At 46.6% G+C, this 24,392-nt stretch overlaps 2 protein-coding genes and 1 pseudogene across 3 annotated transcripts in view; 1 reads left to right on the top strand and 2 right to left on the bottom strand.

The window, feature by feature from the left end:
- The window catches only part of LOC134294568 (zinc finger protein 850-like), a 256,756-nt gene that overhangs the window by 171,298 nt on the left and 61,066 nt on the right, over window positions 1-24,392 (top strand). The gene's annotated exons all lie outside the window — the stretch shown is intronic.
- Window positions 1-24,392, bottom strand: part of LOC134294578 (zinc finger protein 658B-like) — an 85,268-nt pseudogene that overhangs the window by 39,366 nt on the left and 21,510 nt on the right.
- LOC134294602 (putative inactive cytochrome P450 2G1) lies at window positions 3,749-8,813 on the bottom strand. The gene is made up of 3 exons (XM_062966174.1): window positions 7,961-8,813; window positions 7,610-7,751; window positions 3,749-5,808 (listed from the first exon to the last, which is right to left on the bottom strand). Exons 1-3 carry the CDS (start codon window positions 8,075-8,077, stop codon window positions 5,627-5,629), a joined length of 441 nt encoding a protein of 146 aa, XP_062822244.1. The 5' UTR covers window positions 8,078-8,813; the 3' UTR covers window positions 3,749-5,626.

Raw genomic sequence — 24,392 nt, forward strand, 5'->3', positions numbered from 1 at the left:
CGAAATAAAGATGATTCCATGCCACTTATTCTCTTTGATTTCACTTTATCTCTCAATCTTTGTGCATGACACTTGATTGTGACTTCCTTTACCATTTCCTTATCTGCACGGGGGAGCACCCTATAATATCATATGAAATAATGCATGAGCCCTATGTCCTAGCCTTTCTCTCTCTGTTTCTATAGAATACTAGCTTGGGGACCCGGCGGTGCCCGGGTCATTTGAGAATGGCCTTATTTGTCTTTCAATGTTATGTATTGTGTTTGGAGTGGGTGAACTACAATTCCTAGAAGCGTGGCTCAATCTTCCCGAAACCCTGTCAGTATGAAAAGTTGGGCATTTTGGATCTGTGTACCAAGTGTGGTCCAGATATGTCATTGGGTGGTCACTGCCTGGCTTCTCACTAACACCTGCAGTATGTTCAGTTGGTCATGAGGGTTCTCTGTGCGAAGTGTGGTCATGGTCCATTGTCGGTGGGGGTCACTGTTTCTCTGGATGCAGGTGAACTATAACTTTCTTTCCCCCCAGCTTGTCCATTAGGTTGTATTGGTTATGGGGGCTCTGCGTGGAAAGTTTGGTCCTGGTCCATCATCGGTGGGGTTCGAAGTACTTATTCATTGGAGGTTACCTATAAATCCCAGTACCTACTACTCCTAAATGTCCAGGTCAATTCCCCTCGAAACCCACCAGTAGTCAAATCTGGTCATATCAGGTATGGATGGGAAATATGGTCCAAACCCATCATTGTTTAGGTTTATAGCGTTCTGGGTGTAGGTGAACTATAACTCCTAAAAATTCTCCAGTAGGAGTCACAATGGTCTGACTTGATGCAGGCTAAACTACAACTTAAATCTCCCAAACTCCTGCAGTAAGTTTAGTTGCAGCTCAATTCTGTTGTTTGTTTTGCAGACAGATTTGAAAGGGAAGGGCAGTAGGCGGGGTCATGCAAATTCCACAGCAATGGAGAACTTTGGGATGCCTGCCTGCGGTGGAAGAAATAGCAAAATGTAGGATGAAATTGTCCCCAAATGAAAGTATTCCTTGGATGGTGGTTTGTAGTGTTTGGGGAGGACATTGGCAGGGGTTGGGGTATATGTTGATGGTGCTCGCTGTAACCTCAATGTCAGTGCAAAGTAGTGACTTGCTGGGTTTTGAGCAGTGGGGAGTGTAGCCTGCTTGTGGAGGCTAGAGGCTGTCTGTGTGAGCGGACACATGTGCCACATACACACATATGGGTTTTGGTTTTTATTATGGATTTAGAAGGCAAGGCACGGATGAACTCTGAAAACCCCTGCCCAGGGATCCCTCCCGCCTGGAGCTGCTTCTCAGTCTCTTTCCAGTAGACAAAGGACCGTCCTGCTTCCCAGCCAGTCACCCGCAACTTCCCCTCAGGATAACAGCAACATCAGAGGGACGGGAGGCTGAACCGGGACCCTGAGGATCCACCCAGGATCCCTATGGACACACATGGACTTGTCATTGTCCCCATCCTGGAAGGACGTTTGTGCCTGGCAAGTCTCCCTGGACTCAATACCACCGCCATCCTCTTATTCAAATGTCCAAAGGTTCATTGTCTGTGGCTAAACATCAGCATAATCCACAGGGCGGACCTAGCCCCCCCTCCCCTGCCTCCTGCCCTCCCTCTCCCCTCCATTGGAGGCCTCGGGGAAGCCTGGCCCAATCAGCTCAGGATCCAGCCAAGGTGCGCCTCCTGGCCAATCAGGAGCCACCAGCTGCAGCCAATGGGAACATGGGGCGGGAAAATTTGAATAGAAGTCAGTGTTATTTATTATTACATCACTTCTACCCCGCCCTTCTCACCCATCAGGGGACTCATGTGTTAGCCTGTTGTAAGTCGCTTCTGGTTGTGAGAGAATCAGCCTTCTACAAAGACGTTGCCCAGGGGATGCCCGGATGTGTCACGATCCTGCGGGGCGGCTTCTCTCATGTCCCCCAAGGACCAAGGCGTTGACATCCCCGGCCCACCCCCGTTCGGGTATCAGGCAGCACGCCAACGCCTTAAATCAAGAAATAGTTTTCTAAGATCTACTGCTGCTGCTGTTCTTTTTAAAAAGTTTGTGTTTTCAAATACATTACAACTTGTACCTTCGGTTCACTTCTGACATTATAAATAAATAAATAGTTAGCCTATGTGAACCTTACTGTATAAAGATGCCCAGTTTTGACTGATTCTTTGATGTTTATTTGCTCAGTCGCTTCCGCCTCTTGGTAACTTCGTGGACCATCCCAGGCCAGAGCTCCCTGTCGGCAGTCGTGGCCACCCGCAGCTCCTTCAAGGTGGAGCCAGTCCCTTCAAGGAGACCACCCACCCACCTTGCCCTTGGTCGGCCTCTCTTCCTTTTTCCTTCCATTTTCTCCAGCGTCCTTCTCTTCTCCAAGCTTTCCTGTCTTCTCATGATGTGGCCAAAGTCCTTCATCTTTGCCTCTCATCTTCTTCCCTCCAGTGAGCACCTGGGCTTTCTTTCCTGGAGGATGGACTGGTTGGATCTTCTCGCGGCCCAAGGCACTCTCAGGACTTTCCTCCAACACCACATTTGCAAAGCGCCTCTCTTCCTTCCTTCGCTCAGCCTTCCTTATGGTCCAGCTCTCTCTCGCACCCATAGGTTATGACAGGGAATCCTATTGATAACAAACAAGGCAGGATGGTATGCTGATATTTCCATAAGAGACTGTATAATTAAGTTTACATTAGATTCTGGAGCTGAAGCAAATGTGTTACCATTTAGTATATTTTCTAGAATACCCGGTGCAAAACTAATGTAGTGCTGGTAGCATATGGGGGAACAAAAATACAACCAATGGGAGCAGTTGAGTTTGATTGTATAACAGCAAAAGGAGTGTATAATCTATTGTTTTATGTGACAGATTGCTCGACAACTCCATTATTAGGCAGACCAGCTTGTGAGAATTTGGGTTTAATTCGTAGGGTAGATCTGATACAGACAGAGGGGTTATTAACACAAGAAAAATTGCTCCGCTTATATCCAGAAGTATTCCAGGGTCTTGGTGAGTTTCAAGGACATCACCACATTCACACTGATCCAACAGTGGTTCCCGTGATCCAAGGATGTAAGAGAGTGCCCTTTGCCATACATGATAGGCTAATCAGATGGAAAATATGGGAGTTTTAACAAAAGTGGTAGGGCCCACAGATTGGGTGAGTAGTCTTGTTATCACTGAAAAAAAGAATGGGTCTCTGCGTATATGTCTTGATCCGCGAGGTCTAAATAAGGCAGTGCGGAGACAACATACCATCCCAACAGTTGAGGAAGTTCTAAGTCGCCTAGCTGGAAAGAAAATCTTCACAATAATAGATGAGAAAGATGGCTATTGGCAGGTAAAACTAGATAAAGCATCATCCAGATTATGTACATTCAATACGCCGTGGGGGAGGTATTGTTTTAATCGTTTACCATTTGAGCTTAAATCCTCAAGTGAGGTTTTTCAACAGAAAAATCAAGAAACATTTGGGCATATAAAAGGTGTATATATGATTGCTGATGATATGATTATAGCAGCTGAGACAAGTAAACAACATGATGAGATTTTATTAACGAGTATAGCGGAATCCAGCAGCATCCAGTTAACACCATGTGCATAAGACTCACACCAGGCAGAGAAATGGAAAGAACAAAAGAACTTTACTCTTGCTTGTTGGGTTGAAATATAAAACAGTTCTTGTCAGGACCCAGGCTGCAGAGCACCAATAACCTTGCACAGAGACCAGTCTCTATCTAATATCTTTATTAAGGAAATATATAAAAACAATAAAAACAAGTGAAGAATATAGTTCAGAAGTAGACCTTTCAGATGAGGTCAATTATAGTCCAGAAATGTATTGTCCAATATAAGATATTAGAGTCCAAAGTTTTAATCCACTTGACCGAAACACACACTTGCCAAGCAATAGTGTGGGGAAATAACAGAGTCCTTAAAGTCCAATGTAGCTAGACAACAAGGCTGGAAAATAAACTTGATTCTTGGCTGGAACCGTGACTAGAAGACGAGACAAACATGAAACATGAACAGAGTCCAAGGAAGTCCGTGAGACAAGACAAGGCTGGAAACTTGATCCTGGAAACAAGGAACTGGGATTACGAAGTCCACACACGATCTCTCTCCTCAAGCTGAACAATTGACTCCGCAAAGTATCCCTGGCGCTAAGCACCGATATTGGGTCTCGTTTTCCCGCCAACAGAACTCTTTCCCTAGAGAACAAGAAGCGAAACCCAACTCTATCCAGATGTGTGACTCCTTAGAATTTCCCAAGGGAAGCAAGCCTAATCAGCTTGATTTCTGGCAGCAATGCGTAAACTCCTCCGCTGAACCTCTCTGTTTCCCCTTTCCCGGGAATAAGATTCTTTTCTGGGAAACGGGGGGGAGTTCTGCCCAAGGCCTGTTTGGCTGAATTCTTGAGGACAAACATCAACATCCTGCAGGTGAGGAGATTCCGGCTCTGGCTGAACCGGCAAAAATCCCATGTTTTCCTCTTCGTCTGTCACAATAGTACTAGGAACAGGACTACAAGGCCCATGAGTCATCACAGTTCTGCAATCGTACAATGTCCGTGTAGTTGCATAAGATCAATAACATCAGCATTCTATTTACAGCATAGAATATTCAAACTGCTACTTGACCGTAGCTAGAGAACTTCTCCATTTCTGTACTCTCCCCGCAAGCTCAGATTACCAACTGACAAACCCAGCCATCTGCCAGCAAACTGATACATTGTTTGAGGCGTGGCTTGCCTCTACAAAAACTCAGCTCCCTTTTTACAGAGATCTTTTGCAAGCAACTTTGCAAGGATTTCTTTACACACACACACATAGCAATTTGGCGCAATAGATTTTACATCAGATAATGGAAACAGCACGTGTCAAAAGCATCAAGTTTAACAAAGAAAGGATCCAGTTCAGGATAAACTCTGTTAGATATATGGGCCATATTGTGACTTTATTATTATTATTATTATTATTATTATTATTATTATTATTATTATTATTATTACTCCTATTTCCTGAAGAATCAGAAGAAGGGGATGCCTCTTAAATTTTAATTATGTCTCTATATCCATTGCTTATAAAGTATTGAAGTTGCCTTGAAATTATCTAATTTGGAATTTGTGAGAACAGTTATGAGTGCATAATCGTTTGATTATTTCTATCATGCAGTCAAGCTGGCCACCTTGGAGGTGTCTACGGACAACGCCGGCTCTTCGGCTTAGAAATGGAGATGAGCACCTACTCCCAGAGTTGGACACGACTGGACTTAACGTCAGGGGAAACCTTGACCTTTACCTTTCTCCCTTGGGTGGGATTCAAGTGCTAGAATGGGTCAAAAGCATCCTTGTTACCGCACTGGGAATGCCTCAAGACAACAAGTCCTAACAAGGGGGTGAAATTCAGAAGCCATATATCTTCAAAAAAAAATCAGTCCTTTATATGAGAGCCAGGAAACAGAGAAAATCCCCTTCTTTCTACTTTTTCCTGCTTCTTGCAGTGGGTTGGACTGGATGGCCCATGAGGTCTCTTCCAACTCTACGATTCTATGATTCTTCTTATGGTGTCTGTCAATGCAGCTTCTGAGGGAGAAAGGGACCTTGGGGTCAGCGTGGGATGACGGAGAGATGGCAAAAGGGCGGGATGTTGGTAAAACCGCTTTTCTGAGGAGTGAGGTCAATATCTTCAGGAGGCACAAGGGACTTCAGTTGGAAACTCTGCAGGATGGTGGTGAAGAAGAGGAAAAGCTCCATGCGGGCCAAGGATTCGCCCAAGCAGTTCCGTTTCCCTGAAAAAGAAGAAGAAGAAGAAGAAGAAGAAGAAGAAGAAGAAGAAGAAGAAGAACAAGAACAACAACAACATCAACAACAACAACAACAGAATTTCTCTGCAGGCAAGGAGAAACACATCAAGCTTTCTGATCAGATGCCTCCTGAGATGCAACCAAAGAGTCTTTTCACTTCAAATCACCTTTTCTTGCCATAGCATCTTTGGCCCCTTCTACATTGCCATATAATCCAGATTATCAAATCAGATAGTCCACATTACCTGCTTTGAACTGGATTATATGAGTCTACATCTTCTATATATATAAATGAGTGATGGCATCATGGCGACCCACAAAACAACAAAACTACAGGCCCCCCAACCTCGAAATTTGACAACACAATCCATCATCCACGCCTCTAGGTTGATACAACAAAAAGAAAAGAAAAATAAAGTCCTAATTAGAGGGAGAGCAATAATTGTTTTTATCCAATTGCTGCCAGTTTAGAGGGCTAAGCTCTGCCCACTTGGTATCCTAGCAACCCACTCAGCCCAGGGGACAGGCAGAATCAGGCCTCACTTAGGCCTCTTTCACACTGTCTATAAGATACAGATTATCTAATTTCACCTGGATTATATGGCAGTGTAGACTCAAGGTGCTTCCACACAGCTATATAACCCATTTATAATGGGCTTAATGTCAGGGGAAAACCTTTACCCTTTACCTTAACCACCAGTTCCTCAAGTTCCTTATTTCCCATACCACCAGACTTCGCCACAGCAACGCGTGGCCGGGCACAGCTAGTTGCCATATAATCCAAATTATCAAAGCAGATAATCTGGAATTTAAATGGCAGTGTAGAAGAAGCATTTGTCTTTTTGTGGCCTTTCCCTTTCAACCACCAGCCATCTCATTGTCTTATATTTACTTCTAAAAGATTTCCCTCATCTCCACCTTGCTATGGGTTTGTGGATGGTCTCATTGTTCATTTGGGGAATCCTACACACTTGTATCTCTAAATCCAAATACAGTTTATGGAGACTACTTAAACCCCCCCCCCCCAGGTTTTCTGATTATACGCAAAAATTGCATTACATGAAATTCCTGGAAGGGATCTCCACTGGCCTATTGTAAGCAGTGTAAAAATAGAGCTTGTCCAAGGAAACAAAAGAAATGTACAGCTAATATTATAAAATCACTAGCTGTGCCTGGCCACGCGTTGCTGTGGCAAAGTGGTGGTGGTATTGGTTAAAAATTGTTGTGTAATTTTTATTTGACATTATTTGCAATTTTTTATTAATTTTATTGTAAGTTATATTTTTAATTATTATATTTTATTATTTTCTTGTATTATTTTTAGTTATTTTCTATTATTATAGTATTTTATTGTATTAATTTTTAGTGTTTATTATTATTTTTATTGGGTTGCTAGGAGACCAAGTTGGAGGAGCTGAGCCTTCTAACTGGCAGCAATTGGATAAAAGCAATTATTCCTCTCTCTCTAATTAGGACTTTATTTTTCTTTTCTTTTTGTTGTATCAACCTAGAGGCGTGGATGATGGGTTGTGTTGTCAAATTTCGAGGTTGGGGGGCCTGTAGTTTTGTTATTTTGTGGGTCGCCGTGATGCCATCACTCTTTTATATATATAGATGAAATGCAGTCCACAGAGTATATGAGGAGGCCCTTAACCCTTACATAATTTTGCATGCTTGTTGTGGGAGAATAAGAAGGCTAAAAACACAAGAAGTCACACGCTTTAAAAACAAGCAAACAAAGAAGCATCTGATCCTTTTCCTCATGCTGTGTTTAGGAGAATACTACCTGAGGAGAAAGGCACAAAGGCATCATTCTTCTTGAAGCGTCCATTCTCATCCAAGAAGTTTTCTGGGTTGAAAACATTGGGGCTTTTAAACATTGTGGGGTCATGCAAGACAGTGCTGAGTATTGGGTAGACTGTCATCCCCTGGGAAGGAGAAGAGTGATGAGTTCAGAATTGCAAAATGCAACTTGCATAGCATTCTTCTATCCACTCCTGGTCCATGAGCTCCATTTCAATGTTCTATGTAAAGATGGTGGGACAGTTGGGTTTACCTGAGCTTGGCTCTGCACTTAAATAACTTTTCTTGTGATTTATGGTTGAACTTTCTTTTTTTTAAAAACATCCTCTTGTACCTTAGGGATTAGATATCCTCGGAACTCAGTGTCACAAGTAACCATATGGGCCACACTCATAGGAAGAACATCACTGCATCTCTGCACTTCGTGGATAACGGCATCTGTATAGGGCATCTGCCTCCGGTCTTCAGTGTTTGGGACACGATCATGGCCAATCACTCGATCAATTTCTTCATGCACTTTTGCTGTTAAAGATATATATGATTAACTGTTGTGGGTTTTTTGTTTCTTCTATGAGCACATTCTTCAGGTTACATAGTAAATAAAGAAAAGTTTATGTCAAATATTTTTAGTTTTGTGGGCCTTTAGTATTCACCAAAGTTTTTTCCCCCAGGCTACTTAGATGCTGAGGTTCCACGGCTGATAGTAGCGTAGGAAAATGGCATCCCATATACAAAATGGCAAACAATTCAAACAAGTGCTGGAGAGAGAATGAGGATCTGTTAGCATCCACCAAATCAAGATTTCCTTTTCCTTAAATATTTTAAGCCATATTTTATTGGCTAAGCCTCTTAGATGCAGAACCCATGGTTATAGCAGGTTGACTATCCTCAAATGAGTGTGGAAAAGAGGAAAGTAGGGTGCTTCTTAGCGGGGGGTTGGTCTAGATGGCCCATGAGGTCTCTTCCAACTCTACTATTCTATGATTCTATGGAACCTGACCATAGAATTGACAAGGAGCTCACCATAAATTTCCGCTGGAGGATCTAGAGACTCCAAGAGAAGTATGATCTCTAGGGATCTCTACATCTTCTGGGATGACCCTATGGTCTACTTCTGGCAAAGACTGACCATAGTATAGTTCAACCTGCCAATTCGGGCTAACTGTCAATGCAGCAGCAGCAGCAGCAGCAACAACAACAATACCTTGCACTTCAGGATATTTCGTCAGAAACAAGAAGCCATATTTCAGGGTGCAACTCCCTGTCTCCGATCCAGTAAGAATCAGATTAAGAATGCTGAGCTGCAAGTTCTTGATATTATATTCACTGTCTGAATTGTTTTTTTCCTGAAAGTAGGAAAGAACAACACACCATGAGACAATCTGAATAAGAACCTTAAAGGGCCAGTCTTAAAAGTGTCTTCAAACACTTGGCAGCGTTTCCAGCCAAACCAGTTCAGGTCCAAACTGCAGGTCTAAACATGAAGCAGGCAGCAGCAAGACTACAAGACTTTCCCAATACACAGCACATCAACACCTTGCCTTCTACAAAGACCCCTCACCCCTGAACCCACTTTTATCTACAAACCATCATCAGAGGATGAACTGACCACCGCCCCATCATCATCTCCCACAACTGCTCCCAGCTCTTCACGTGAATTCCTTCAACTCTCCCTCCAATTCCTCCATCTCCTGTCAAGACTTAGATCTCCCCAAAAATCAGTTGGATCTCCTGATTGCCAGTCTTCGCTCCCAGAGAACCCCGTAAAGGTATCACTAGTTGTTGGTGCCTCACAAATAGCTTGCACTTCTCTTATCTTAGTCCAATCCATGGTGTCTCCTTCTTCTCCTTCATTCATTGACCCATCATCCCCAGATAATCCCGCAAACGACTCCTCATCTGTAGGTGTAAGTATGTCCCGGATCCTCTTTCTCTGCTGCTCTTCATCAGATTCCTCCTCCCGAGTAACCCATTTCCCCCTTCTGGCACCCATACTATTGGGTTGTTGTATGTCTTTCGGGCTGTGTGGGCATGTTCCAGAAGTATTCTCTCCTGACGTTTCGCCCACATCTGACAGGCATCCTCAGAGGTGTGAGGCATGCCTAGTTCATCTATACCTCACAACCTCTGAGGATGCCTGCCATAGATGTGGGCGAAACATCAGGAGAGAATACTTCTGGAACATGGCCACACAGCCTGAAAGACATACAACAACCTTGTGATCCCGGCCATGAAAGCCTTCGACAACACACCCATACTATTGTTTGTAACGTTACTCACGGGCTCTACTATAACAGAACCGCTGGTAGGTTGAATGGGAAATGACATTCTGTCCTAGACTGAAGCTAGACAAGTCATATAACCCTGCTCAATTAGAGCCTGGTTGCCCATCTGTGCTTCAGATGCAAAGTATGGAAAATATAGACTGGCATTTTGTGCTCCAGTTATAGAATCTTAACCAAGAGTTCCGGATCCATAATGACTCCATATTCACAATGCTCCCCTTCCTCTACTTTACTAAGCAGAAGACACTCCAAGGAATGGAGGTCTGTTCTGAATTTGACTGCAGCTCAGAATGACATTTCTGACAGGTCCCTTCTGCAAGAGAAGTTGTAAGAGGACTCCTGGTCCAAGGACATGTCATCCAAAGGCCCTGATCATCAGCAAAGCAGCTCTCCGTCAATGTGACAGTTTTTTATAGCAAACAATGTATGCAATTAAAATATTCAAAGAGCCACCTTTGCTCCCTATGAAGGAAGTTTCCAAGCTTGGGAGTAGCTACTGAGAAAGTCTGCTTCTCACCAAACATGCTACTACAGCTTGCAAAGGCTCTCCTTGGACTCCATGTATGCTTTCTACTTTGTGGTATCAATTCTCATCTATTCTGCTCTGCATCCACACTCAAATTGGAACAAAGTGGGATAGATTAAGGCTGTCTTATTGCATTTCCCGAAGTGAGAAGGATTATTGGATAGTTAATGCAGAGCCCTTCTACCTTCATGTGTCAACAAGGTACCTTTTCCATCTGGACAAGGAAGCAATCGATATAGTCACGTGGGAAGTTAGGGTCAAGGGTTTCTTGGTTCTTCTTGATTCTCTTGGCAACGAAGAGCCTCAAATCCTTGGAATCATAGAGCTTACTGTAGATTCCTGGAATATAGCTCAGGTAGTTGGCATAGATGTCATAGAACTGCATAAAGAGAGAACCCATGCTAAATGGATTAGCTTCCATTTTCTGCCAAAGCATCTACAGTAATCCCTTACTTTGTCTTGAAAGGATTTCCAGTGCTAATAACAAAGGGAACATCCAAGGCCTCTGTTTTGTTCTGAGTGGGATGAACCAAAGACATCCCAGTCATCCCCCAAAATTTGTGAACCACCCGGGTTTAATGACTGGGTCATTGTGACTTCAAAGATCATTTGAAAGCAGTCAACTATTGCTAGTGGAAGAGGTGTAGACTGAAGCATTGAAGAGACCTAGACGTAGAAAAACAAAAACAAGGGAGCAAGGAACCTGGGATAGGAAAGCAGAAGAACAAAATATATGAAGACTTCAAGACTTAAAAACCCCCAGAGAAGGAGACTCCACCAGACTCCAAGGCACTGACAAACAGCTCTTACCACAGTGGTTCTGGGGTCTCCAGATGATTTTGGCCTTCAACTCCCAGAAATCCTAACAACTGGTAAACTGGCTGGAATTTCTGGCAGTTGTAGGCCAAAAACATCTGGGGATCCTGGGTTGGGAATCACTGTCTTACCATCAGAAAAATCTTCCTAATCTTTAGGTGGAATATGTTTTCCTGCCATTTGAAGACATTGCTTCATTGTGTCCTAGTGTCTATAGCATCAGAAAACAAGCTTGCCTCCTCCCTCAATATTTCATCCTTTCAAATATTTAAGTGTGGCTGTCATATTGCCAATCACCCTCCTTTTCTCAAAACTAAACATATCCAGCTCCTTAAGCTGCTCCTCATAGGGCTTCACTTCCAAACCTTTGATCATTTTGGTGGCCATTCTAGATTGTCAATATCCTTCTTGAACTGTGGTGTCCATTAGGCTTGCTCAAATAATTCGTTTTCCCCGTTAACCGTTATTAATTCGTTATTTTCGTTTGTTTTGAAGCAATATACGGCATTGGTTGTCCACACGTCTGGATATCGCGGTTTCGAACCGCGATTGGCCGTTTTCCGTTATGGCGTCGTTTTTTTCGTTTTTAAAAAATGCTTTTGCAAATCACCCAAACTTGTTTAAGTGCACTGGGGCAACCTAGCGTGTTGTTTGCACCTTGTGGCCAATCAGAGAGGACGTTTAACCAGGGGGAGGGGCTGGTAGGACGTCCTGAATGAAAAGAGCGAGCAGGGAGCCTCGTGGCTCATTTGCACCGGGAACCTGGAGAGGGTGGAAGGGAGATTCTGGGGGCAGGCAGGCAGGCAGGCAGGCAAGATTGCTGCGTCACAGCCTTGGCTGTGTCTGAGCTAGAGCTAGGCTAAGGCTACAGAAGACCTGGAGAAAAGGTTGGGTGGGTGAGTTTGGGAGGGAAACTGTTGGCTGTTGCTTTTTTAATTTTTTGGGAAGGGCCTGTGGGTGTTTTTTTCCTCCCGAGATTGGCGTTTTCCATTTTCCCACCCGGCCAGCAATTTTTCTGCTGCGCCATTTTTTCTGTTGCGGTGGGCTTTCTTCTTTCTTTTAAACGCTAAAGGGTTTTTGGAAACAAGGGAGCCGATTTGGCCCTTGCCTCATGCAGGGCTGTTTGTCCGTGCCAGGGACGCTTTCTGTGAATAAACAGCCAAGTTTGGCCAAAGGATTGCACCTCCCATTGTCCTTTGTAGAACTAAACCTCCTTTTTGGGAAACAAGGGACCCAGTTTTGCCCTTTGCCAGGGCTGTTTGTCCGTGCCAGGGACGCTTTCTGTGAATAAACAGCCAAGTTTGGCCAAAGGATTGCACCTCCCATTGTCCTTTGTAGAACTAAACCTCCTTTTTGGGAAACAAGGGACCCAGTTTTGCCCTTTGCCAGGGCTATTTGTCCGTGCCAGGGACGCTTTCTGTGAATAAACAGCCAAGTTTGGCCAAAGGATTGCACCTCCCATTGTCCTTTGTAGAACTAAACCTCCTTTTTGGGAAACAAGGGACCCAGTTTTGCCCTTTGCCAGGGCTGTTTGTCCGTGCCAGGGATGCTTTCTGTGAATAAACAGCCAAGTTTGGCCAAAGGATTGCACCTCCCATTGTCCTTTGTAGAACTAAACCTCCATTTTGGGAAACAGGTGACCCACTTTTGCCCCTTGCCTGCTGAAGCAGGGCAGTTTGTCCGTGCCAGGGTCGCTTTCTGTGAGTCAAAAGCCAAGTTTGGCCAAGGGATTGCACCTCCCATTGTCCTTTGTAGAACTAAACCTCCTTTTTGGGAAACAAGGGACCCAGTTTTGCCCTTTGCCAGGGCTGTTTGTCCGTGCCAGGGTCGCTTTCTGTGAATCAAAAGCCAAGTTTGGCCAAAGGATTGCACCTCCCATACTCCTTTGTAGAACTGGAAAGTACAGGTATCCCCTTGTAAAAGAACAAAAATAACTAAAACAGAAATAGACGGTTTTGCGGCAGTTAATATACCCTAAACAGAACACGTTGCCAATCAAGAAACAAGAAATATTTTCCACCACTTAACACGTTGCCAAGCAAGAAACAAAAAATATTTTCCACCACTTACACAACACCTTTCCATCCCCCCATCTGTCTCCTGAAAACACTCCTGTTATCATGAAGCGTTCAGCAGTACGCGGGTCTGGGGGAGCAAGTCCTGCTAGTGGTAAAGCCACAGCCAGGACACTGTGGGGGGCCAAAAAACTTAGGGTAGGTCCCATCCGTCTGGAACGCCGAAGTATGGGAGTGGGTGGACTTGATGAAGAAGCCGGCTGCTCGCATGCAGAAAGTTCACAGCCCTCCACACCGAGCCAGTTGTCTTATGGAGCTGAGACCACAGGACGATCAATGGAACATACAGGTGTAGCCGTCCTGGAACTACAGGTGGTGGATAGTGAGGAAATAGATAACCCCACCCCTCCACCCGCTACTGACAGTGAGGAGGAGGTAGAGGAGGTTGTACCATCCAAACAAAAACTTTCTCTAGCTGACGAAAGGGTGCCCACGACTCCAATCTCAGTGGGTGTCGCCACAGTGGCTGTGGGGAGGCCAAGGTCTTACATTTGGGACCATTTCCATGTCCACTCTCAGTGTGCCACTTTGGCAGTTTGTAGGCACTGTGGGGCAAATATCAGCAGAGGCAGAGACCTGAGACATCTTGCGACCTCGGGGTTGAGTTCTCACTTGAAGCGACACCATCCCTCCATATCGGTAGGAGGGGGAACTGCAAGCCCTTCCAGTGGCAGCCTTAGCACACAAAGTTCTCCTGGTGAAGATGGTGGAAGGCGGACACAGTCCACCTTGGAGGATTGGGCCATTCCATTACCCAGAAAGAAAACGGGGGAAACATTGCTCACACCCCAGCAGATAACCCAAAGTGTGGGAGAGATGATTGCCCTTGATCACCATCCCTTCCGCCTGGTTGAACAAGAAGGCTTCGTACGCCTTATGAAACGACTGTGCCCCCGCTACAAAATCCCCTCCCGTCACACCTTTTCCAGAAAAGTTATTCCCGGCTTGTACGAGGGCTGCAAGGAACGCATTATCCAGATGTTGCGTAGCGCCATGGGAGGACACATCCATTTTACCTCTGATATTTGGTCAAGCTTGGGAGGAGGCCACTCCTACCTCTCTCTCACGGCACATTGGTGGGAGAAGGAAGGCAGTATGGATACATCCCATCGTTGGGCACTCCTCGCGTTGGAGGTAGTTGATCGAGATCACAAGGCAGAGACCATCTGCAGCTATCTGGAAAACATTATGGGGGAGTGGATGCAGTGTAGGCCGGAAGAAATGAAGAGGGGCTTTATGGTGACTGACGCTGGTAAAAATATGATCAAAGCGGTTGAAAGTGCCGGGTTTCAGAATGTGTCCTGCATGGCCCACATGCTTCACAATACCGTCAAGGAAGGTTTAAAGAGCCCAGAAGAGCAGCCAGCCAGCAACGCAAACATCTCCCTGCTGATCGAGCGCTGTAGAAAGATCGCGGGCTACTTCCACAGGAGCATCAAGGCAGCCCGACAGCTGAGAGAAAGGCAGAGCCTTGAAGGCCTCCCGCAGCACAAGCTGCTCCAGGACGTCTCAACTCGGTGGAATTCAACCTTTAAAATGCTTGAACGCATGGTCGAGCAGCAGAAGGCGGTACACGGCATCTCCCTCACATTGGTTGCGCCAGTTAGCAAACTTGTTCCAAATAAGCAAGAGTGGGACACCATCTCCCAGCTAGTAGACATACTAAAGCCATTCAAACATGCCACAGAGACCCTTTCGGACTCAAAAGCCCTTTTTAGCCAGGCAGTGCCCATGGTCTTGAGGCTAAGGAGGCACCTAGAAAGGCTTGGGGCCGGTCGAACACTGGACTCCCTGGCAGGACCGCTGACACCGCCGGCCCAGGAGGTGGTGAGGAGGTTGTCCTTTGCTGTACGGAAACGCCTTGAGCCACTTCTTTCCAGCAAGGTCCATATGCTGGCGGCCTTGTGTGATCCACGGCTAAAGTACAACGTCTGCCCAAAAGACTTTACCGTGTGGAAGGCCCAACTAGTTAACCTTGTAAGGGAGGTCTTTGCTGCCAGGGTGGAGGAAACGGGCACAGCGGCCCCTCTTCCGGAAATGCCTGTCACCCCCAGCACTAGCGCTAGTGGCGAGACTGAAAGTCCCGGGGAGCCGGGAGGTGTTTGCCGTAGGGATACGGATCTCCAGCAGCGACCAGGAAACGTTTTTTTTGCAGAGACGGTGGCCATACTTGCCTGCTCTGAAGAATACTCTTTGCTGGCTTCTGCTCAGAAGGTAGACTCGGCCGAATGCTCAGTCAACAGGTACTTTGAGGAGCCTCCTGAGATAATATCTTGTGATCCATTGGCCTATTGGGCTTCACGCGAACACATGTGGCCGGATCTGTCACACGTAGCCCGCCAGTTCCTCAGCTGTCCTCCCACGAGCGTGCAGAGCGAAAGGGTCTTCAGCCTAGCGGGAGATGTAGTCATGTCCCACCGCAGCTTGCTGGACCCGCAAACAGTTGAGAAACTGGTTTTCCTGAAGGCCAACCTTCCCGTGTTGAATTTCCCAGATTTGGATTTTGACACCGACGGGTCATAGAGCTATAGTTCTCCTTTAATCAGCTATGCTTCAGAGTAACTTTGGCTAATTTTGTGGGTGGCCGGGGGGGGGGGTTGCCCCTTTGGACTCTGTCCAACAACTCTCTCCTCTAACCTACAATGCTTTCCTCTCTCTTTTCCCTTCCTTTCTCGTCTTTATCATTACTCACCGTTGCCCACTGTTGTTTTTGGGTTCATCAATCACAAGGCGCCGTTTCCCGAATCATTGAATCATGGAATCATAGAAAAGTAGAGTTGGAATAGAACTCATGGGCCATCGAGTTCTCCCCCAACAAAAACGCAGGAAGTTTCATTCAAAGCATTCCCGACAGATGGCCATCGAGCCAATGCATAAAAGCTTCTAAAGAAGGAGCCCCCAACACAGTCCGGGGGAGACAGTTCCACTCCCGAACAGCCATCACAGTCAGGAAGTTCTTCCTGATGTTCAGGTGGAATCACCATTCCACTTGTTGGAACCCACTGCTCCGTCCTGTTGTCTTCAGGGCAGCAGAAAATAAGCTTGCTCCCTCCTCCCTATGACTACCCCTCACATATTTGTACATTGCTAACATGTCTCCTCTCAGCCTTCTCTTCTGCAGGCTAAACAATGATGACCAGCTAATAAAGCCTCTACTCATACTGCTTGATCTCCAGACCCTTTTTCATTTTAGTCGCACTCCTCTAGACACTTTCAAGCTTGCCCGCATCTCCATTTATCTGCGTTGCCCAAAGTTGGACATATTATTCCAGGTGCGGTCTGACCACGGCAGAGTAGAGGGGGAACAGGACTGCCTTGGATCTAGACGCTATTCCCCTGTTAATGCATGCCTAAAGCCCATTGGATATTTGCTCTGCCGCAAACCATAGTAGGCTCATTGTTATGTTGTTGTCCACGAGGACTCACAGACAGTTTTCTCACACAGTGCTGTCAAGCTAGGCGTCCAAAAAAATGTCGCTTGGATTTCCATTATCTTTACCGAAGTGAAGTTGCTTTCATTTGTCCCTGTTGAACTTAATAAAGTTACTTTTGGCCCATCTCTGTAGTCTGAAGTTACAAAACTTTTTCTCTCCTGTAATACTGATGCTCTAGAGGTAGAAGGATTTTCTGTGGGAAATTAGTCCATAAAAACCAAGGTAGGAAATGCTTCCTTTTAGGGTTCAGTTCGGATTTCATTCAATTCCCTTTTTTTCTTTTTTTTGGTCAAAAATTATTTCCCACACGAGCCGGGACTGTTTGGTCTTCTCCAGATCCTCGGAGTTCCTGTACAGAAAGAGCAGTGTTACATTTGATGAGGATACTTCGGATAATCATTTTAGGTGAAGGAATACGCCAGACTCACACTTTTCTGAGATATCTGTCCATCTGAACCTTTGAGGATGTGTTTTGCCGCAGGGATTAATACAACACCTCGACTTTGGCCAGCACTTCTCTTAATTTTCATCTTTCACTGTCCCATCGGCTTGAGCGGGTGTGGTCGACGCAGTGGCCGCGGGACGACCGCCTTTGGTTCCCCTTTCCCTCTGGCCGCGCACGCGGACGGCGGCGTTTGCCGGTCAGGGCGTGTGCCTTTGCGGCTGCTTTCGAGGTGTGGGCGCAGGTTACGTCGAGTGCGAACCGCATTTTGCTGGCTTGTTGGTATAACTCAGAGGGTCGAATCATCAAAGACAGTGGAACACCTTCGATTTTGCCCAAATTACTCCAAATGCAAACCTTGTGTCCCATCACCCTGAAAGGCTGTGATTGACAGTGTTGCTGCGGAACGGCCGCCTTTGGTTGTTCTTGCCCTCTGGCCGCGCACGCGGACGGCGGCGTTTGCCCGTCAGGGCGTGTGCCTTTGCGGCTGCTAGTGACCTCTGGGCGCAGGTTCTGTGGCATGGGAACTTCAATTTGCTGGCTTGTTGGCAGGGACGATAGAAGAGGGTGGAATCACCGCACCGCAGAAAGCAGGACACCTCGGCCTTGTCCACCACTTTTCAAAATCTTCTTCTTCCACTGTCCCATCGCCTTGAGAGGCTGTGGTCGACGCTGTTGCCGAGGGACGGCCGCCTTAGGGATCCCTCGCCCTCTGTCTGCGCCCGAGGACGGTGCCCTTTGCCCATCAGGGCGTGTGCCTTTGCGGCTGCTAGTGACCTCTGGGCGCAGGTTCTGTTTGTTGGTAGGACGATAGAAGAGGGTGGAATCACACCGCAGAAAGTCTTACACTCAGAAATAAGACTTGTAGTCTTCTACGATCTATGGAGAACTCTCGGACGGATTCACAAAAGAATTTCCTGTCGGACATCAACGGCGTCATTTCCTTCAAGTCCATGCCATCCTGATGCTATGCCTGTAAGATCACTACCTCCTTGAATTGGACGGGCGATAAAACATGGAGGATGGACCAGTTGGATCTTCTTACACTCCCAGGCACTGTCTTGTTTTTCAAAAAGGAATTATTTTCAAAAGTTCCATTTTTCCCACGCTCTGCCTTCCTTACGGTCAAGCTCTCACATCCGCAGGTTTCTGGACTACGGCATTGCGATGACAATGCGAGTATGCGGTCCTCCAATGTTTGCATGAATTCTCTTTTCTTATTTTGTCTAGTGTGGACATAGCTCTGCAAAACCTCTACTAACTTGCAGGCCACAGTCCACACCTACAGTGAGATGTCGCAAGAATAAATTAAACGTCTGTCAAACCCTCCACATCCAATCCATGTTGTTGACAGTTATAAATCTGTGTGGTTCCCTTTGGCTTCCTTCTCTTACAACCCAGCTTTGGTCATTTCTTCTTTCACCTTTGAGAGAAGGCTCCTCTGCCCCTACTCTCTTTCAGCCAGCAGACTGTTATCTCATACCATAGGTTGTAAACGTGCCTTCCATATATTTCTAATCCTGCCTACAGGTCCTCTAGCCAAGCATGTCGCATTTAATGTTCCAGACAAACGGCTAGATGATTCCAGAGGCTGAACTTCTGCGGCCCTGCCGCAACCCGTTCCCAAGCATGAAAACGGCGGTTGATCCGTTTTCTGTTCCCAGCATGTCAACTAACACTTTCCGTGGGACAGACTATGTGACTTGGAATTCCCAAATAACCCAGCACATTCCATTTATTATCCTCCTAGCAGTTTAAGGCTTTGAAGAGAGTATTCAACATGGCCGACGATGGTGTGACCCCTTTCAGCAGCTTGCCGAGTGACCTATCTGAGAATACTCTTCCTCGAGGCCAAACTCCCGGTCCTGGAATATCAAGAAATACCTTTGAAACGAGGAGGACTCTCAGAGAGTATATAAAACGATCAATGTTAAATGAATACAAAATTTAATATTTCCCGCCAACATCTCCCTGCGTGGACTCGGTGCGGATTACTTGGGGCAGCGGCCCAAGCAACATGAGTACAAAATGAAAAAACATCATTTAGAATTAATTTCTTTTTAATGAAAGTAATAAAATAATTTTATGTCTTGACATCATAAAATATTACGGTAATTGCAAAAATGTCTGCTGTGCTAAAGTATCAGGTGCACTTTTCCAACACTTTTGCTGAAGCAGTCCAGGACAATTCTTTGCGTTTGGTATTCGAAAATGAGGACTGTGTTTTGACGGATGATACAAAAGGCGGTTTACAAGCCAAATTTTTAAACACAGCCATCGTTAAAGGTGGGACACCCTGGCCGAAGCCTCTTGTCGTTTAGGATAACAAAAACATTTTATTTATCTCCCACCCCTTTACAATGCTTTTAAAATATGGGATAAGTGAAATCCCACAATGGCAGGGATAAACCTTTTTTTAATGGATCCCAGCCATTGCCTGCCACAAGTTTTATCTCTATGCGTGTGTCTGAGAGGATAAGACACAGAAGGTATGTGATGCTAATCTTCCGCAGACCCATAAGTAGAGAAAAAAACCTCTCATAAACTCTGTATTGCTGTTGAAAGCAATGAGTTATGTCTTCATGGTTTCTTTTGTCTCCACAGTTGTGCTATGTTTTAGTTCTTTGGATTCATTTCTACTCCATAAAGACAATATCTTTCATTATTTTACATCCACAACTTTACTGAAAATGTATACCAACAGAAGTCATTTCCCTCTTTCCAGATCAGCTGCTAGAGAACTTTAATAACACCAGACACACACACAAGTCCTCCCTCTAGTTCAACGCCATAGAAACATTAACCTTACATCAGAGCCGTAAAACCTTCCAGTTCCAAAAAGCCTTCGAGGACTATGGGGTGGATCGCTGCCAGATGAAGAATTGGTTTCCAGGCCAAGAGTATTTTGCACTTTATTGATTTTTAACTCTCAAACTACCTCATCTATGTGGAAGTATTCAGCCCTTGGCCACAGAGCCGTGTTTTTACACCTCTGTTTTTTAAGCAGGTAATGCTGTATGCTGACTGTGACAGCTTTTTTATTTTATGTGTTATTGATGCAACATTTCCTTTAATAAATATAAAATTTTTGGGTTTAATTGTTCACATTGTATTGTTGACGGGCACGCCCCATGGAAGCCGCTCAGAGTCCCTCCGGGAAGATGGGGCGGGTAATAACAATAAAGATCTTACTGTGGTTATTATTACAATCATTATTGATGTGATGGTGGCCACGACTACCTTGTGGACTGCCAGCTAGCTTGTGTCCACCCGGTAAGGGTGCGGCCAGGGCCACTGACGGTTTGCTGTCAGGGAGTGTGCCTTTGTGGCGGCTACAGACTTTGTTGCTCTGGTCTGGTTGACACATTAGTCAGTGGGGCTTGGGCCCACATTTCACTAGCAGACATGGAGAATACACGCCCATCCCCTTGGGTGGTGGGGAGGTGGCGTGGGGCCGGCCAACGGTGGCCGGCCCCCCTGGGCAGTGGGGCTTGGACCCACAGTTCACTAGCAGACGTGAAGAATACACGCCCTTCCCCTTGGGTGGTGAGGAGGTGGCGTGGGGCCGGCCAACGGTGGCCGGCCCCCCTGGGCAGTGGGGCTTGGGCCCACAGTTCACTAGCAGACGTGGAGAATACACGCCCTTCCCCTTGGGTGGTGGGGAGGTGGCATGGGGCCGGCCAACGGTGGCCGGCCCCCCTGGGCAGTGGGGCTTGGGCCCACAGTTCACTAGCAGACGTGGAGAATACACGCCCTTCCCCTTGGGTGGTGGGGAGGTGGCGTGGGGCCGGCCAACGGTGGCCGGCCCCCCTGGGCAGTGGGGCTTGGGACCCCTTTTAAGTAGCTTCCCAAAAGGCGACACCACCTTCCCCTTGGGTGGTGGGGTGGTGGCGTGGGTAGAGGCTAAGGTCGCTAAAGCAGTAAACTTTGTGGGTGGGCCGGGCCGGTCTCTCAGGGATGCGTTCCGGCCAACTGTGGCCGGCTCAGGGTGTGTTCTTTGCTGCCTGCGGCTTTTTTCTTTCTTTTCTTTCTGCTGCCTCTCGGCCTACGTGGTCGAGTTTCCAACGATGCATCGCATCTCTCTTCTCTCGCAGCTGTCCCTCCACACACGTTTGTGCTATTTTGCCCAAATCCTTCCTTTGGGCCGGGGTCGTCTGGTTTTCTCTCTCTCTCTCTCTCTCTCTGTAGGGGATGCGTTCCGGCCAACTGTGGCCGGCTCAGGGTGTGTTCTTTGCTGCCTGCGGCTTTTTTCTTTCTTTTCTTTCTGCTGCCTCTCGGCCTACGTGGTCGAGTTTCCAACGATGCATCGCATCTCTCTTCTCTCGCAGCTGTCCCTCCGCACACGTTTGTGCTATTTTGCCCAAATCCTTCCTTTGGGCCGGGGTCGTCTGGTTTTCTCTCTCTCTCTCTCTCTCTCTCTGTAGGGGATGCGTTCCGGCCAACTGTGGCCGGCGCAGGGTGGGGTCTTTGCTGCTGAGATAGACATTGGGGATCGGATCCCCACGGGGATTATTTCTTTCTGCTTTTTTCTCCATCTTGGCCATTGCGGTTCGGATCACCACGTTGATTTCTTCTTTCTTTTGGCTGCAATTTTTCCCACTCCCCCTGCCAGTGCTTTTAATGGATCCAAACCCTCATGTGTATCTCTGCAGCTGAGCCCCTGCCCTACTGCTTTAGGGAAAGGGGCAGGGGTGTGGGATCCATGCCCCCCATGTCTAATTCCGCAGTTTAAGCCCATGCCCTGCTGCTTTGGGGAAAGGGGCGGGGGTGGGAGCCGGCCCACAGTGGCCGGCTCCCCAGGGGAGTGGGATCCAAGCCCCCATTTTGCCATCAGGTGATACATCAAACCAACGTCGCAGAAATCTTACATTTCTTGGGAGGGGAGGGGCTTGACCACTGGGGTATAATGGCCTCCAATATGGATGCCTGGGGAAAGTCATTGCGCATTGTGGCAGGCAGCACAATGTGTCTCTTGGCCAATGGCCCCCAATGCCCTAACATTTTGACAGATTTACGGGCACTGAAACAATGTTACACAAGTAGAAGTAGGACTTTCACAGTGAAGGAACCCCTATTGAACAGGAAATAACAATTCAAAAGCAGGAACAGATTTTTTGCAATTGGTAAATAAAGTTTTTTTATATGAACTATAAAATTGCGCAATAAATCTTAGGAAATGGCAAACGCTCTGTAATTTAGCGAACAAGCAGGGTGGATTGTGTTCTCCCACTGTACCAAATTTGAACAGTATAGGTGAAAAAATGAGTGCAGGAGAGCCCCCGAACTCCCCCCCCCCTCTTGGGCTGTTTTTGGGCCACTGCGCATGAGCGTCCGCCATTAACGAATTAATTTCGAAAATAACAAATTTTCGTTAATTTCGAATTTTTTTTGGGACAAAATTCGGAACTGACTTCAGAAACGAAACGCTACCCCCCTCTAGTTTTGAAACGAGTTTAGAATCAATTTTTTCGTGGATCGCTCAAGCCTAATATCTGGGCTACGTCTGCACCAATTCATTTCGTGTGGGAATCACAATTCTCTCTGGAAGTGGGAGCCATCTTGGAAAACAAATACACACACACACACTTGGGTACCCAGTGTTGCCCGGGTTATTTGAAAAAGTTCATTTTATTTTACAGAATGCATAAGGTTGTGAGTAAACTACAACTCCCATCATGTCAGGTTAACCCCCTCAAACTCCATCACTGGTTAAAGTGTGTCATATTGGGTAAATCTGCTCTCTAGATGCATCATCAGAGGGGTCCGTGGGATCTCTGGCTGCAGGGTGAACTGCAGCTCCCACCATGGTGGGTCTGTCCCCCCCCCCCCCCCCCAAAAAACCCCTCCAGTATATTAAGTTAGTCATGGTGGTTCTGTGTGCCAATTTGGTCCCTGTATTGTCGGTGGTTGTCACAGTGTCTCTGGATGTAGGTGAACTATAAATCCCAGTACCAACAACTCCCAAATGTCCCCCCAAAACCTACCAGTATTCCAAATTGGCCATATCGGATATGCGTGCCAAATTTGGTGCAGATCCCTTGTTGTTCGCATACATACACAGTGCTGCCTGGATGTAGGTGAACTATAATTCCTGTAAATCAAGGTGACTTTCCCCCAAAGCCCTCCTGCATTTTTATTGGTCATGGGGGTTCTGTGTGCTAAGTTAGGTTCGGGTCCATTCTTTGTGGGGTGAACTATTAATCCCAGTATTTACAACGCCTGTAAATCAAGGTGAATTTCCCCACAAACCTCTCCAGTATTTTTCTTTGGTCACGAGGATTGTGTGTGCCAGTTGCAATTCAGGTCCATTGTCAGTGGGGGTCACAGTGCTGTGTCTTGATGCAGAGTGAACTACAACTTCCACCATGTGGAGTCAGTCCCCAATTGTGGACCTGTGTCTTCAGGGGGAGTGTAACCCCATCTAGCGCAGGCTGCAACCCTATAACCTCTTTGGCCTTCTGACTGACCAGGAGGACCTCCGTCTTGTCTGGATTCAGTTTCAGTCCATTCACCCTCATCCAGACCGTCAGAGCTGCCAATCACCAGATAATAATAATACAAGTGTTACGAACCCAAAGGGTTCCTGTTCTTTTATTGGATGCAGAGTGTTTAGGGAATCGTGAGGAAAATCCTGAGCGGCCCTGGACCTTGGCAAGAAGATCCGACCAGTCCGTCCTCCAGGAAATAATGCCCAGTGGCTGCTCACGGGAGGGAAGGATATTGGAGGCAAAGCTGAAGTATTTTGGCCACATCATGAGGAGACAGGAAAGCTTGGAATAGATCATGATGCTGGGGAAAATGGAAGGAAAAAGGAAGAGAGGCCGACCAAGGGCGAGATGGATGGACGGTGTCCTTGAAGTGACTGGCTTGACCTTGAAGGAACTGGGGGCGGTGACGGCCGACAGGGAGCTCTGGCCTGGACTGGTCCATGAGGTCACGAAGAGTTGGAGACGACTAAACGACTGAGCAGCAGCAGAGGGATCAGTGAGGTGCTTTTAGAGGCCAAATTTGGTTTTAACACTTTTCATGTAACATTTATTGATAATCCCATCAGAATCCTATCAAAATCACATCTAGAGAGAGCTCTCACCCACACGCACATGCATACATCCATACTCACACACACAGACCCTGCCCGGAAGAGGTGATCAGGTTCTCCCGACAGGTGTGGACGCTCCGTAGCCGCAG

Source organism: Anolis carolinensis, unplaced genomic scaffold (genome assembly GCF_035594765.1).
Source record: "Anolis carolinensis isolate JA03-04 unplaced genomic scaffold, rAnoCar3.1.pri scaffold_17, whole genome shotgun sequence".
Lineage (NCBI taxonomy): Eukaryota > Metazoa > Chordata > Lepidosauria > Squamata > Dactyloidae > Anolis > Anolis carolinensis.